The sequence below is a fragment of the Eucalyptus grandis genome, chromosome 8 (genome assembly GCF_016545825.1).
Source record: "Eucalyptus grandis isolate ANBG69807.140 chromosome 8, ASM1654582v1, whole genome shotgun sequence".
NCBI lineage: Eukaryota > Viridiplantae > Streptophyta > Magnoliopsida > Myrtales > Myrtaceae > Eucalyptus > Eucalyptus grandis.
In genome coordinates, this window is record NC_052619.1 from 3,826,358 (window position 1) to 3,844,017 (window position 17,660).

Below are 17,660 nucleotides of genomic sequence, written 5' to 3' on the forward strand. Positions count from 1 at the left end.
AAATGGCCGTCTAGATTCCATGGATGCTATTTTCACACATTTTCCATGTTTCTGACTCAGTCACGTCTCTTTAGTCGGTCCGCTTCAACTAGGTTAGGGAAGATCTAGTTGGATTGGAAGTTGTCAACGGTACTGTTGAGTGTCGACTCTTTTTTTTCTTCGTCTTCTTTGGAAACACTAGACAATAATGATTGATTTTGTAAAAAAAAAAATAACAAGAAAAAGGAAGGAGATGAAGATAAAATTAGCAATTAAAAAATGAAGTTGCATACCCAATAAATCACCAATCAATCTCTGGCCAACCGATTCTCCCAAATCTGGGGAACCCCAGAATTAATAAGATTCATTGCCAGCCCCTCAACGTGATTTCACACTTTCCAATCTTCATTGGGATGCTTGTGAATCATTATTAAAATTGAGAGATCATTAATTAGCTTTAAAAAATGGAAAAAGTCACATCGATGATTTGTTTAGGACCATGCTTCCCTTGAGAGACAGTATTAAAAGAGTTCATCTCCCTCGATTTTCGTTTTTAATATATGATTTCGTGTCAACGAACACAAAATCAAACAACGGCGATCATAACTTTTCAAACGAAATCGTGTGAAGTCCCAATAATGTATACTAAATCTTTCTATGTGTTCAGTACATGCTTCCCTTGATGGCACTATTAAAAGAGTTCCATCTTCATTGATTTTTATTTTTGTATTATAGTGTCGTGTTGGCGAACACAAAACCAAACAGCGGCGATTATATTTTTCAAACGAAATTGTGTGAATCTTGATGATGTATACTGAATCTTTCTCCAATATATGAACTGAGATTATCAGTGTGACCTTTCAATTGACTCATCATATTACAGGTTGAATTCGTCAACTACTTAATTAGTAAGAGTGGCCACGTAACAATATCGTGTGCCCCAACTCCCATATCTTTTGCTTGACTTGGACTAAGTGAATGGTGTTTTCTGAATATCATAATTATATGAATTAATTTTCCTTCAAGCACTGTTCAAATGGTGGCTGTGATTAAAGCATAGTTAAGTATGCTTCAAAACTTTTTCTTACCTATAAGTCAATAGTCTAATGAATTTCCGGCCATAAACCCAATAAATTAATCAAAATGGTTTAGCACAAATCTATTGATTAAGACATTTTTGATAGCCTTGTCAACTTTTTGAGCTGGATTAGGAGGATCTGCCACGATCTCATGAATGATTTTTCTTCAAACTAAAATAATTGAACTTACAAACTCTATTGTAAAAGAAGGCGAGATTCTATATCCAAATGATTGAGTCACTTTAGACTAGGAATAGCTATTTCAGCCACTTTTCGGCCGAGAAAGTGCAGGTAACAAGATGCTTAAATCTTGACGGTCGGAACAAGTTCTTGTTGCATGTGAAAAATGTTATATCTTATCTAGAGGTGAGCAGTTTCAAATGAAATCGGAAATAGTCCGGTTCATTTTATGGACCCATCCAGAAACTACGGTTCTCAGATGAATCCATGGAACCGGTTGAAATGTCCCCACTTCGGAAAAGGCATGAGACTTGAAAGCAAAAGATGAGGTTGGAGACCAGAGACAACCGAGAGTGAGAATGAAAGAGGAAACAACAAGGTTGAAGGCAATCTAGAATGAGAACGAGAGAGGGATTAACAATGTTGGAAGCCACTGAGAACGAGAGTGAGGGAGGGATGTGAGGCTGCAAAATGAGTAAGACAAGAGACGGAGAGAGACTATACATAGACTAAAACTTAAAAATTTAAAAAAATATAAAAAATATATATATATATATATATTGGCCCGAATTAGATTGGCAAGTGAGCAGTTTCACACTTAGAATCATGAGATAGACTGATACTCAATGGTTCTAGTGTTGAAACTAGGAATTGGATTGGTCCTCAATGAAACCGCTGGTTTCGAGCCAGTTCGGTTTGGTTCGAACAATTCCCAATTCTTTTGCACACCCCTAATCTTACAAGCCAAAATTTTATCCACCCCTAATCTTACAAGCCAAAATTTTATCCAACGACTTAGTACACCTTGTTGTCTAGGTTTGCAACGTCGGACTCGTCAAAACATGAGTTTGCTATGTTGGATGACACCTGGGAAAGATAATGGCCAAATCGGATGGAATTGCGACAAGTGACATGATTGGAACACCAGCGACACTTTAGGTTTCATACGGTCAAAAAAAGTTTGCGATGAACTTGTTCAAGTAGCACTGATGGAGGACTTTTTGTGGCATCAATTCTTAAAAGAAACTATCTATCTGATTAGGCCATGTGAATTTGGTTCTGGCTCAATCAAGCTCAAATTGGACTTTCTAATCAAACGTCATTTCCCAAGTCTATACAAATTTGTCATTGCACCCATTTCCCTACCATCGATCAAAGTCTTAGAACAACGATCAACTTTATGATATCTATTATCTCCCGTAAAATTCAATGCTCCCAAAAATGCAACTACCATATTTGTTGTAGCACTTGCAAAACTAGAGAAATTTTCATCAAAGAATTATATCAAGAAAGGACAATATATAGAGATTGAAAAAATTGTCCAAAAAGTCTTAAACCTATTGTATGATGCCAATTCAATCATAAATCTTTTGATTGTGTCGATTTAGTTCTAAATTTTTTGACAACTTGCCAATTTAGTCATAAACATTTCAATTATACTAATTTAGTCCTTAAACTTTTAATGATTTTCCAATTTAGTCATTTCAATCAATTTTGATAGGAAATTGCTGACATGGTAGTGTAGTCAACATCGACCATCCTACATAGTATGACCAGTATTGACGTTGACAATTTTTACAATTTTTTTTCTTTTTTTCCTTTCTTTTCTTTTCCTTTCTTTTTATTTTATTTTTTATTCCCTTCGCCAGACCTCGTTGATGGCCAACGATCACTTTGGCCTTAGGCGAGGGCCGCCCTCATTGGTCTCGAACGAGAGACATTGGGCCTAGGCTAGTGAGGGCCACCTTGTTGGATCGAGCAAGGGTCGCCTCACTGGGCAGACGAGTTTAGGACTAAATTGGCAAATTGTAAAAAAATAAAAATGGCAAGATGTCAAAAGGTTTATGATTAAATTAACACAATTAAAAGAGTTATGACTAAATTGGTTGCCGTGCAATAAGTTTAGGACCTTTTAGATAATTTTCCCTATAAATATGTTTATTACTTTGTTTTGCTAGGGAGGGACTCAATCTCAAACATATTGATATGAAATGGTAAATCGTAAGTACATATATATATTTATATATCTGTCAATTTAAACTTTTATAAAAGGGGCCATGCAAATGCACACCTAGCTAACTTCGAATCTTTTGACATGTTCACTATTACAAAAGACACTGCTGAGACAACTACTCCTTGACTTGTTCTTAACTATTATGATATGCCGTTCAAAAATTATTTCACAACCGACATTTGATTCTTGATAGGTTGTGGAAGCTGACAAAGATAAGTTACGTGTGGACTCCATTAAAGCATTTGAAAGATTGTGAAATCCACTAATTTGAATTCCATAGGAGTTTAAGTTGCGCATCAGTCTTGATATTTCTCTTTCTTTTCTTTTTCTTTTTTTAACAATAAAATGTTGCAAATCTATGCAAATATTTCAGAGGAAGAGCGAGATTCTGAATCGGTATCATTTTGCTTCGAGACAAGCTACAAATTTGAACAAGTCTAGCATTTTCTTCAGTGGTGATTGTCCACGGAGTCTGAGAAGGAAGATGGTGCATGAATTAAGAGTACCTGAATTAGAGAAAACAGGAAAATATATAGGGATTCCCCCAAATTGGGATCAAACTAAAAAGCAAATGTCTGCATGGATATTGGCAAGGGTAAATATGAAGCTTGAAGGGTGGAATGAGAAAGTGATGTCAAAGGCAGGGAGAGAAACTCTTATAAATGTTGTAGCGGGGACCCTCCTGCAATACACGATGTCAATCTTCAAAGTGCCGATCTCTATTTTCCGAGTGATTGAAAAGAAAATCGAAACCTTTTGGTGAAAAAATAGCAAAACAAAAGCAAGAATTCAATAGAAGAAATGGGACGTGCTAAAACAAAGAAAAGATGGTGGAGGAATGGGATTTGATAAAGTACAATAAGGCAATGTTAGACAAACAAACTTGGCAAATTTTCCATAAATCCTCTAACATATGGGTTTAGGTTTTAAAAGGTTTCTATTTCCCTAACCACAATTTTTGAAGTGCGAGAAAGAGCTCTCATTCTTCTTGGGGATGGCATAATATATTGATAAGTAGAGAAAACATATCTAAAGCGATAAGATGGAAAATGGGTAATGGCCAAGAGATTAGTATCAGGGAAGACCAGTGGATGTCGTTGGGTATTATGGAAGGAGAGACAATACAAGGGGAACCTAAAAAAGTGGCTAAGCTGATAAATTAGGTGGAATGCAAATGGGACAAACAATTAGTGAAAGTTATTTTGAAGAGAAGATTGTTGATGAAATACTAGCAATCCTAAGACAAAGACAAGATAGTGTAGATTATGACTAAATCCGAATCCTTCACAGTCAAGAGTGCCTACAAATCCCTAAGCGCAATAGTGAATTAAGCATTGTTGGCATATCAACCCCCAAAAGATCTATGAAATAGGATGTGGAATCTAAATAACCCTCAAGGTCAAAAAATTCATGTAGAGCTTATGCCAGAACGCTCTCCCAACAGCCAAGAACTTATGGAAGAGGAAAATCTTATCTGAACCTATGGGCCCTCATTGTTGGCAACACCCAAAAACGGTGAAGCCGTGTGCCCTCTTTGCCTACGCTTCTTCTATTCTACTTTTGAACTCAAGTATTCTCTAGAGTCAGATGGTTGGTCAACGACAAGTGCATTTTCAGATCAAGAACTGCCAACGTGGAGCATCCAGCCTTTTATCTCTAAAGACAAAAACCTACTGGCCCAATACCAGAGCATCCGATTAGCCCACTACAGGAGAGACGCGTGCTAGTTAGCTGTAATCATGGAACTACTTGAAGTAATGAAAGAAGTTTATTTCGAACAACAGGAAAAAAAAAAAAAAAGGAAGTCCATTAATTTGTCAGTTTAATTGCAAAAAATTCTGATATAATATTTTTTTTATCTCAAATTTTTAAGTGTAATATTCATTCGTCGTGAAGTTACTCTATGCAATTGCACTCAAAGAATGAATTTATTTGCCAAAACTAAATATGTAAATGTGTAAATCTTTAAATCAGGTTAAACCGGCAATATATTTAATAAAAAAATGATTTTTTTCTTTATGGTTTCAATTCGCGAAATCCTTTATAAATTTCTTCCTAAGTAATATACCTTTGCACGTGAGGCACATTCGAATCATTGCACTTCAAATACACCAAAAAAAAATCTCCAAAAAAAAACAAAAGAAAATGTGAGTTCTAGAACTGCCATATTTTAAGAGAGGAGGATCTAAACAATTCCCACAGTGAAAAGGGGTGATTGCAAATCCAAGTTAAAACCCATCAATCTTCTCAAAGCAAAAGTTTCCAGCACTTGCATTATTAAAGTCCACAAAAAGGAAAAAAAAGTCCACAAACTATATTTTTAGTCATTATTACATGTTTAAGAAAAGGTTTGAACAGTCATCTTTGTCTCCTAAAGCCTAAGCAGCATGTCAGATGGAAAGTTTCATAAAAACAAGAAAAAGTCTAAATAAATGCCACGTACCCGTTGCGTTTCGTTGGCCTATACACGTGGGGGAAGAAACACAAGAACCTTCATAATTTCTTCTGCGAGAAAGGCATTTGCTTTGCAGTAAGTGCAGTGCTGTTGTCGACATGGTTTACACCCAGCAGCAGCAAAATATGACTAAACCAACATACGACCAATGAACGAATTCAACTAAGATTGTCTCCATTGATAGTCCCATAACTTTCATTTATTGGTTCTTGGTTCGTTGTTTTCGTAGTTTCTCCGAGCACTTAAAGTCACCTCGAAAGCTGGACAGAGAAAAAGGATGAAAGCGATAGGATTGCGTTGGATTTGTCTGTGTTTTTTCTTCCTTTGCTGTTTGTGTTCCTGTCCATAGATATATGTGCATGTTGAACTTTGAAGCAAGGGACAAGAGAATCGTACATGTTCAATTGATATTCTAGTGCCTCCATGCAAGTTCGTCAGCTCTTTTTTTTTTAAATAAAAAAAATACATATTTATTTAAGTTGGCCAGTTTGATTTGAGGGGAATACACCAATTTTATTGGTTGGCCAGCTTGATTTAAGAGGAATACATCAATTTTCTTGGTTGGCCGGTTTGATTTGAGAGGAATACATCAATTTTCTTGGATCTGCGGATCACGACTAGGGTAACGAAATCTCTCGATTTTGATTGATAGATTATGACATTTGAAATTACACAAATTTAATTTAGCTAAGTTTGCACATTTTATCCCACCAATCCTGATCGAAGAAATTCCCCCCCAACCAGTGACAAGGCCATTTTCATAAAATTTACAAGTTTGACTGTTGTAATGGTAGGATGTCCATCGTGCGAGGTCGGTAATTTCCAAACTGACGCGTGTTCATAACCTCTAATAGACTTTAATTTACATATTACTCTGGTGTAATTTTGGCCAATTTGCATATATCAAATATAACTCGGTAACTCAATAACAAGTAATCGACTAAGTTGTTTGCCGTATAAATAATCTTCCAATTGCACAATTGCTTAATCATTTCAAAATTATTATCACTTATCGGAAACCTATGCTCAGATCCATGGAGATTGGATTCGGTGTGATGTTTCCTAACTTCAGCTGCCACTTCAAGTTTTCAATTTTTCCCCCAAACCACCACATTGACAGAGACTAAAGCAAAAGTTCTGGCAAAGCACAGGGCTGAATAAAGCATACTATTAACGGCTGCGGCACTAAAAACACGATAAGCAGGAAGAAACAAGCTAGCCAATATTCTGAACACGCCAAAAAACCCAAAAAAGCAAGCACAGATTACCTTCCACAAAAAAAAAAAAAAAAAAAAAAAAGATTCATTTGCCATGCCTTTTTTGTACCATGAACTGAAGCAACCAAAACTTTTTAGCAAAAGAAAATATGATGTCAAGTCTCAATACATATTCCCTTGTCAACACAGGCTGTGTTAACATATATCGACGGAAGAATTCTATACGAACTAGCTAAGTGGAGTAACTGTATTTTATGCCTCAGACACATGCCCTGTCGGATACTTTAAATCTTCTTTTCCCTACAGTAGTATTGGCCTGAAATTCCCGGGTTTTGACCTGTAAAAGAAAAACCTCCACTGCCTATGTTTACTCCTGAACAGCCTGTACGCCGTCTGAAGCGACTTCCATCGCAACGTCACCATTAGGTTATCTTATGACGAGAGAGACGATTCCGGAAAGTGGAAACTGCTTCCCTGATTAACATACTGAAGTGGTACATGCTGGATGCATTGTACTTTCCTAAAACAGGGAAAAATTAGAATTGCCGTGCTTATCAGACTTAAGAAATACATACACAACACTCATACTACTCCCAGAGGGAACCCTATAAGGGAGGGGCAGAGAGATCCTCGTCCACCTTGTTCTCTTGACACTTCTTCAAAAGGTAAAGCTGTCTCCGCAAGTGCAAAACCTGCTATGTCAAGGCTTAATTAGAACGCTGCTCTATGTTCTCACCAAAAAACATTGTCGAAAAATGTTTCTGTCAAGGAAAATACTTACCGGAGACCCCAAAAATGTATATTCTTCAGTTGGTAGATTTGGCCTTTTTGACATTGATTATTTGCACACCATATTTAAACAGCATGACATTTCACTGAGTAGTTCTCCTTACTAAAGCAAGTATCAACTACCAGTAATTTTATAATCTACCAAGGAATCTGATCAGTTCAAGATCTAGCCCAACCCCGACCCAAGGAAAAGAACAAAGCAAGCAAAATAGAGAAGAATATATATTAGAAGGAATAAAAGGACCTCTTCTCCCAAAGACACTTCCCATCAGCAATAAAAAGATAGCATAAATGGGCAATGGCATTACAGATAAGGTTTCGAAAAGGGATATAAATACCTCTTCCTGAAGCATGGCGGGAAGATTACCCGTCAAAACAAGGCTCTGCACTTCCTCCAGAAGTTTCTTATCTTTGATACCAGACCAGGTTTCAGGTGGCAATGCCAAGAGAAGTGCTGTTAAGATATTGCTTCCAATCGGTTGAGTTCTAATACAGTTATTGGGATCAGGGGCACCACAACAGAGTTTCATCATGGATTGTGGGACCAGCATGTCGACTTTTTCCTCACTTTTACCATTCACAATTGTTGCACTTAGCACAGTCAAAGGTTTGTCAGTGCTCCCGTTCACACATTTAAGGCAAGTTTCACGACAGCAAGAGCAGTTTGAGGTGCCAGACCTTCCGCTCAATATTTCTAATCCCTGGCAACAGACGCTGGCTGCGATTTCATGAAGATTTTCATTGCCACCAAAAACCGGTTCTCTTCTGCTGCATGAAGTTGAAGACAAAAAATGAACTATGTGCTTGAAAAGACCAGTATCCTGAACTTGCTTTAACAGTTCTTCCTGCAAAAGAAAAAGAACAGACTCTCGGTCTTAGACGAACAAAAGTCCATTTCAAGCTCACGAAACAACAAATGAAAATGAACAAACTGCACCATACCTTGATCGCAAGTCTTCCTTTTTCTTCTTCACTTATCCCTATACCACCATCCCGTTCCCTCCTAACTTCAGCAAACCACTGGATAAATTTCCCGAAATCAGATGGGAGTGATGTGCAAAGAATACTGAGAACGCTATCCATATCTTTCACATCCTCAGATTTCAACAGATGCGAAACATCATCCATTAAGTACTTTGCAACACCAACCCAACTTTCATGTTTGCAGCTCTGCATGCATTTTTAACATTAACTGTTAAAACTCACAGAGGCAGTAACATGCATTCAAGACACAGAGCAAAAAATCTGATTTAATGGATAAGAACAGAAGGGGAAAGTAAATCTTGCACTAGTCATTTAAACTACAAACAAGGGTATGCATAGCATAAGGGGAACAAAAGAAATGCTGATTATATTTATCCTTCGCTTAAACTAGCATTTCCTGGTTGTTTCCACTGACATTTTGTCTCCTTGAATCTACAGTGACCGCAAAAAAAAAGGGGGAATCTACAGCGACAAACATCCACAATTACCCTAGTCAGGACCTTTGCTAAAAAGGAAACTTTTACATCTAAGTAATATTTGCAATCTAGATTTCAGAGACTATTTCAGCGGAGCGATAAACAAATACACATGCCACGAGCCTAATAACTTTCAGCTACCAATGAATTGTGATGGGTCAAACAAGAACAGAGTCATTCACAGTGGAAATAATAGAGAAGTTACTGATAGAAACTCAAACCTAACATGATATGGACACAATCAATCCAATTGATACAACTTGACACGTTCTAAGATTTTCCTATAAAAACTTATATTTGATCACATTGACAAAAATATGTACTATTTTAATAATGACAATGATATTGACACAAATTAACATTCATAATAACACAACACATAACACTTATTGTCAGTCCTAAATCTTACTGGAACCAGACAATAACTTAAGATCATGTCAGTTATATGATTGGCAGCTCACTGGCTCACTGGCGCATTTGATCACTATTAGAAAGAAAACACATAATTATGGATTTAAGTTACTAACTATGAAGTCCATTAATTCTGTCAAAGTTGAACTCTTCAAGTTAAAGCTCTACAGTGCCATCTGCCTTACTCACTTTCCGTTGCACAAACTAGGATGTCCAAATACTAGTATTGACATTCAAGATAATAAAGTCATGTAAAATATTTTGAAGAAAGTAATTGTTGTTTTGGTGAAAAGCAGATGTATATACACACACTTTCTAGAAGTTAAAACAAACAATCCCTCCAATGGGAGATGAAATATGTATATGCCATCTCTGGGAGTCTGAACACAAGGTACACCAAAATACAGAAAGACAAAACTATTCTCTTCTGCTTTCTGAAAATCGTGTCCTCAAACACAAATATGGAAAATTCTGATCAGTTTATATATGATCAAAACAAATCCCATCAACTAAACCATAACCAAAATATGAAACTGCACTTTTTTAACATGAGGTTAATATAAAGTAATACTCTGAAGCTTATTAACGTAGTTCCACAAAAAATAAGAAAATTACCAACTGCTAAAAAGATTATGCCCATCAAGATTTAGTCTGCAGCAGGGATTCTAATAACATATTAGTGACATGGGAGTCCGTGCTTATAGTATATTAAAGCCAAAGTACCAAGTTTGGCTCCTTTATGCATAGACCTCACAATAACATATTGAGCTGTTTGATACTGTAATGAAGGCATCTATCACAGTAACTACTGAAGTGGTGCTAAATATTTTCAACAAATGGGACTGAAAAAATAAATTGGGAAAAGAGAAAAACAAAGAAATACACAACATATGCAATTATAGCACATCTTGCACTACTGCACTAGATTTATTTAATGCCAATGCGTTATAAATTAGCATGACATTGCCCATACCAGGGTGTAAAGCAGCCCGGGCTCTCTCTGTGGCCTGGATATAAGCATGAACCTGGGGGAAATTCAATAATTGGATCTTAGATTACGAACTTACAAGGTTAAAGGGGTATATTTTACATTATCTTTGTCTTCTGACATTCTGGAATTTAGTGTCTATCTGATTTGCAGTTTAAGAATATCAAGCTTGTCTATACACTCTCTTGTCTAGATAATTCGTGCTAGGGCAGTTCAAACTAACTTCCATTTGTAACTTGTCGAAGCAAAACTAATTTGGTTCTTTCAAGATATTGAGAAAGATACCAATAATACCAAACCAAAATTTCAAGGATCTTTCCTCAACTTCTAATAAGGCATGAGATAGCATCAGGTATGCTACTTATTTACTTCGTCCATTTATCTTTGTAGCACATCATCATAGAAACTAAGAGTGGTTAGGTCAGCATACACATATGCATAGACACGCTCAAATACCCACAAGAACCCATGTCATATAGGTAATAACCCTCCAAAAATAACAGAATGTCAAATTGTTCACATACCCTCTTCTTTGTCCTGTTGTCTCATCAACGGTATCCATGGCTTCCCAGAGAAGAGTAAGTGGAACCCAATGAGGAGGATACTTGAAACGTGCAACATCCAATATCAGTACCATGTCACTTCCCACATGATAACCACCAATAGGTGAAAAATGGCCAGTTCCTGTCTGCAAACAAAGTTTTCCAACATTGAGCTGTCATCAACTTCTCCAAGCATCATAAAAAAACAAAACATATGTATAAAATAAATAAATAAATAAATAAAAACAATTCTCCAAGCATCATGCTCTCATTAAAAATTGAGCATCAGCTAACACATCAGAAAGAATCAAGGTGAAATTGTACATTAAACTGCAATTCAAGGTACATTTCCCTTGTAATAAACGCAATCGATATACACTTGGATGCTGAGGGTGCGCATGACAAAATTTCTAGAACATAAATTGATTTTTGGCAAGAAATTGATAAGTTAAAAATTTTAGCTTCTGATTTTTTCTTCAAATCAATTTCTAGAATAGAAATCTGTTCCAAAAATAAAAAAATCAAATTGCATTACCAAACGAATTTTTGTTCCAAACCTGTTCCAAGGAACAAAGAAACAAAGAAATAGAGAAGTAGAAATTTTATTATGCGCAGCCTGAGTCTTCTTTGAATTTCTTATATATATTCTAACCCATATTTTGTAAATGGGAGGCAACCCCCATGGTGCTTTATGATACACTTACTCAACGAACTATCCAGGATATCCACTATTAAACACAAACAGCAACTAATTAAAGAAGAGACTTGCACTTACCACGTGGCCAACTAGATACTTTTGTTGACCAACTTTTGTAAATGCTAACATAATTTACATATTTCACACTTCTCTACCAGAACTTGAGTTTTATATTCAATATTTGAGACTAGCTACACTGCCTCCAAAGAAGAAATTAACTGCAGAAGCTTTCAAAAGCTCTATTCAGCCAAGCACACACCCCCCCCACCCCCCCCCCAAAAAAAAAAAAAAAAAAAAAAAAAACCACCCCAGGCGAAATGTTGCCAAGGACAAGTTTATTCCAACTTGGAGAAAAAATTGTAACCCACAAGAGATCAAACAAGTTGATAGTACAGAAAATAATGAAATAACTTTATAAAAGTTCCGCTGAAGATGGACATAATCTGAAAACCCTAATAGGTATAAGACTCTCCTCCTTTTTTTATAGCAGATAAGTAATAAACTAGAACAAGTCCTAGAGAATCAGTGCAACAGTTCACAGTCTTGAGGAACAAAGTGCATATAGACACCTACTTAAATTAGCAATCATAATTTTAGGAAAGAGATGCAAAGGATTTTAATAAGTTTCTAAATTCTACATGAAGTGGGGTTCTTGAATCTCGCCTTTCTTCTTGGAGAAGGATGTTGGTGGAGTTTGTAAAGATGGTGTTCTTCCTATTGGGAAGTTAGAAAAAGAATGACTGAATTTCATTTCACTTTAAGCAATTGTTGCTTTAGAATCTTGTGATGCTATTATAGTTTTAAGTGTAATGATTAGGAATACTCCAATATGTTTTTAGGAGCTTCAGCCACACCAAAAAATTTCAATCTTTACAAGTTACTATCTACAAGCTCCATCTCAAAGCCCAATGCAAAGGTAGGTCACTATTGCAGAATATCTTCCTACATCAACCTAGCTAAGCAAAAGTTTGCTAAGAAACTAGCAGACATTCCCTCACAAAATATCACTGGTCCCCACTTGAGTCCCACTTCAAAGGGAAAACCATCATTAAAGCATTTGACTATATATATGAGCTAGTAAAACTTTAAATTTGTTGCACAAGACTGAGAGTCAGTGCTCCAATCATAGTTTCAAGACTATAACGTAGCCCCTGACTTCAGTAATTACTGAAAGCATGTCCAAAGCCTTGCACTTCTGGTATAGTAGTATACTATTGAGGGATGTAAATACTTCATCATGAATGTCGATACTTTGTCAAGTAAATGAGCTTTGTTATGGTTTCTGAAATCTTCTTGTGCATGGATTCCCTAACCTCAGACTCCAATTAAATCCCATTCCCCTAACTTTCGATTTACACATGCTCATGATAACAAAGCATCCATAGCAATGTTGTGCTCTCTACGAAATGCATTCCATTTTCTGAATTTAATCATTCAAAGGGATCAATGACCAAAAATGGGGGCAAAAATAGTTGTATCTGCCCCATCTCTTAAGTACTCACATTAAGACTGTTCTCATCTTCATCACCCTCTTTATTTCTTAAGCCTAAGCTCACTCCCTAGACCTTAGAAGGTGAAGAATAAATCAATCAACCAATTCTCTCAAGAGATGCAATGCCCCCATTCCAAAACACAAATCAGCACAATGCTTTTCTTTGTATATTCCTACCTGTTTAAAAGAGCCTCTGTGATATGATGAGACCACATGACAATTATCTGAAATAGAACATCTTTTAACAAACTGACGGAAGTGATCTACGGTGGTTTGACTAGTCCGAAACGCTTCAACTTCAGCTCCAGCACATTGAGCCAGACATACTACCTTCCCAAATGATATGCCCTCAGCTTTAACTTTTTCCAAAGGCTCACAACAGTCTAACATAGATTCATCAAACCATCTCCAAGGACCTGCAACATCAAGAATAATTTTATAATTAGAAAGATGCACACACACACACAAAACACTCATTCACTTATTATCTATATTTAGTGTCCAGATATCCATTGTAAGAATCCTAAGAGGCTCGATCTTCTCAAAAAATGGGAAAGGAAAGGTTGAATCCCACATTGAATAGATTGTGGTGATCCTACAAGGTGTTTATCCCTTTCTTCCTGCCATTTTGAACACTCATAAATGTCCTAAACATTCTCTAGCACCTCATAACCAAAAGCATGTGTCTTTATGCTGTCAAAGTAACAAATACATGGGCATGAAGAGGAAATGAACAGCTTTACATCTCCCAAATAAAAAGATACTAGGTTTGTACGAGAAAATTATAAAACTCTCAATATTTACAGGCCTAAGAAGAAAAAAAGATACTATGGAAATATATTCACATCAAATAATGCTCCAAGCAAGCTAACTCCATGCATGAAGCTACTAACACTAACTTCTATAAAAAGCTGAAATGTTAACAAGACAGTACAGCCCCCATAAAGCATATTCCAGTAATGAGGAAACACTTGTTAGAATCAAAGAATTTAACCACCGAACCCTCTCAAGACAAGGCCGAGAACTTTGGGCAATGTGCATATTTGCTTAACCAACTGATCAATCCTTCTCTTCTTAAAGAGAGCCTTTCTCTTACACACGCAAATGGAGTTAAAAAAGATGTCATGTTGTAAAGAAAGTTCACCTTTCCATTTCCTTCTGGGGTCGATGGCGAGAGCATTCAAGACCATTGAGACGCTAGCCAATCCACAATACGCGGGCTCTGATTGTGTTTGAAAGTAAGAGATCAACTTATAAAATCCTTCCATCGTCCCAGCTTGGATGGCATCAATGAAGAGCTTCTGTCCACAGCAAAATGCGCGAGTTGAGAACCATTTCGTTATCGATCATTGATGAGAACAGAAACACGAAAAAAGGATAAGTAACCATTGCTGTTCTGAGGAATGTTCAAAACCCATAATCCATATTTCTTTCCCTTTAAAAAGCCCATCTTATTTCACAAAGTCCACTCATTTCTTCATTCTTTCTTTTACCCACCATTCAAAGTGAGCAAAAACAGTCGAATTGCACAAAATCTCGATCGGAGCAACTCCTGTCTCCATACTACAGTGCTAAAATTCCAACAGAGAACTAAAGCAAGCACACCGCAGCGACATTTGAAACTGGGATACAGTCGAAGTTCACAGATCACGGCTGGTCAAGAACCATGAAGGGTCGAAACCGGGAGACGAAAAGGACGTACCTTTCCTTCAGTGGAAGCGAAATCGATGGCGGGAGGAGAAGGGAGGACTCGCCTGTACAGACCCGCCATCGCCATCTGCCGCTTCGCGACAAATTCAGCTCGATCTTGCTGGGTTGAAGGCGAGAAGATTCGGACGAGTCAAGAAGACGATCGCTTTCCTGGGAGAATCGAAAATTGTACGGAGAATTCTCGCTTGCTGAAGGAGTTTCTCTGCGTTATCCATCATTTCGAATGATTTTAGGAAAATTGCACGAATGATCCTTGAATTTTGACTTAATTTATAATATGATATCTAAGCTTTAACTTAATATCCAATTCATCGCTTTAGTTTTTGAATTCCTAAACTTTTTATATGTATTCAATCTAATTCTTACACTATGTAAAAATATTAAATATTATCTTTAAATTTAAATTATTATAATGCATATACCAAAAATTTAGATTTCACACTACGCATACACTACGCATTAAAGTAAAGTTTAATGGTCACATTAGATAAATAAATATTTAGGGTTCACGTTGCAATTAAATCAAAGTTCGGAGATCATGTGTATTACATGAAACTCCGTGCAAAATTTCAAATATTTGCTAAAAATTATTCACATTTGCCCCTAAAAATTTCAAATATTACACATGACCCTAAAACTCTTTTTTTTTTTCCCGGTGTTTAATCATCCGTTATACTTTATGTTGACATGTGTTTAATATTTTGCACGTGGCGGTCCTAGGACCAAACGGTCCGGTCCACGATTCGCAATTTTGGGAACTTTTAAGGTGGGGAAATGTATTTTCAATTCTCCTTCTTTTAAGAGAATCCCTCTCGTTTTGGTATACAGAAGTGAGAAACTAAAATATATGAAGAAAAATAAATTAACTAACTTTTCTTCCCCAACAAAAACTTTTCTAATCTATCACAAATTTTTATTTATTTATTTTGCTTACCAATGCCTTGAATTTACCAATTATTATATGAAACCACAGCCTTTATTTGAACAACTAATAGAGTTTTCTCAATTAAGTTAAGATTTGATTTGTCAATTTTTATTTGAGTTGCTTATCAATATTTATTTGGTATTTTCTAAAATTTACCAACTTTTTTTTTATCAAGTAACCAACTATTATTTGTCTCGCTAAATAACATGTTAAACTTGCCAACTCTTTTTAGAATCAACTTTCCTCTGGTGAAGTAATTGACTATTTTTACATTACCTACTCTTATTTGGATAAATTATTAACGTTGATATTGTACCAACTTCTTTTATCTTCGACACAAAAAAATTATCATACTTATTATTGACTTTTATTTATCTCCCATACCAACACCCTTAATTTATTAACTATTCAATGAAATTATCAATATTTATTTGAGCGACTTATGAATTCAGTTACTAATTAGTTTTGATTTGCCTACTCTCACTTAAGTTGTTTCAGACGTTTATTTCTTTTTTCTTAATTCACCAATGTCCCCATTGAGTATATGTCCTACTTACAAATCTGTTAAAATTCATCGGCTCATTGCAGAACAAATTATTCTCCAGGTACCAATTAGTTTTGCATTACAACTCTTATTTAAGAAATTAAGATAGGTATTGACATATTTTTCCTAATTAACTAGCTTCTCTTGTCTAAAAAAAAAACAAAATCTTATTTTTTTACCAACTTTCATTTACATTTCTTATTAACGTCATAAATTTGCCAACTATTAATCGAAATTATCCACATTCATTTTTTTATACATATATTTACGAACTTTCTTATCTTTTATCAACTTTTACTTGTCTTTATTACACATTTTGAATTTATTATATTTTTAAAATTATCTTCAATTAGAGTGATCACCAAACTTCCTCTAGTTAAGTTGGCAACTAGTTTTCATTATCAACTCTTATTTATGTGATGTACGGATATTTATTTGGCCATATCTAATAATCACCATCTCGTCTTATTTCTAAAACAAAAACAATGTCATTTTTAGCCATTGTCATCTATTTCTTTTTATTAACGGTTTGAACTCATAAACTATTATGAAATTACCAACTTTTACGAGTACTATTTACCACTTTTCTTTTATTAAATTACCAACTCTTATTTGAGTAATTCCTAGAAGCCTTTTTTTAATCTCCAACATTTTGGTTGCCTCTTTTTTCTTATTTACCAACTTAATTTTTTACCTACTTATTAGAGCTATCAATCTTAGTTAAGGGTGGTTACCAACTCTTTTTTTATCAACTAGTTTTGCATTATTCACTGTTACTTGAAGTAATCACTAATGTTCTTTTTGGTTTTTTGAGATTACCAACTTCACTATTTTCTTGAAAAAAATGTATATATATATATATTCTCCTAAGTCTAACAACTTCAATTTATTTTGCTAATCAACACCTTAAATTCACCACTATCAAATGAAATTATTATTTCTTAATGGAAACCTCTGATTGGATCCATGGAGACTAAATTGTGGGTGATTAGTCCCATCTTCATCTGCCATTTGAAGGTTTTCTTTTACTTCTCTAAAGCACCCATTGTCAGACTAAAAGACTAAAAGTATAAAACATACTAAAGCTCTGGTAATAAAACCACAGCCACCTTCCAACAAAGGGAGTGGGTTTCGACTCCCACGCCCGCAAGAGATATAAAAGTGATACTATTAACAGC

At 35.6% G+C, this 17,660-nt stretch overlaps 1 protein-coding gene across 2 annotated transcripts; it reads right to left on the bottom strand.

Annotated features, from left to right (window-relative positions):
* Positions 1-7,023: 7,023 nt before the first annotated feature.
* On the bottom strand, positions 7,024-15,223 carry LOC104456285 (glutathione gamma-glutamylcysteinyltransferase 1). 2 transcript variants are annotated; one of them, XM_039300660.1, is made up of 9 exons: positions 15,006-15,223; positions 14,448-14,604; positions 13,481-13,725; positions 11,097-11,260; positions 10,558-10,609; positions 8,656-8,883; positions 8,052-8,558; positions 7,563-7,616; positions 7,024-7,444 (listed from the first exon to the last, which is right to left on the bottom strand). In XM_039300660.1, exons 1-9 carry the CDS (start codon positions 15,078-15,080, stop codon positions 7,403-7,405), a joined length of 1,524 nt encoding a protein of 507 aa, XP_039156594.1. In that variant the 5' UTR covers positions 15,081-15,223; the 3' UTR covers positions 7,024-7,402. The 2 variants fall into 2 exon arrangements, with proteins under 2 accessions (XP_039156594.1, XP_010069350.2); XM_010071048.3 differs by having other exon boundaries at positions 13,481-13,719; positions 15,006-15,222.
* Positions 15,224-17,660: the final 2,437 nt, after the last annotated feature.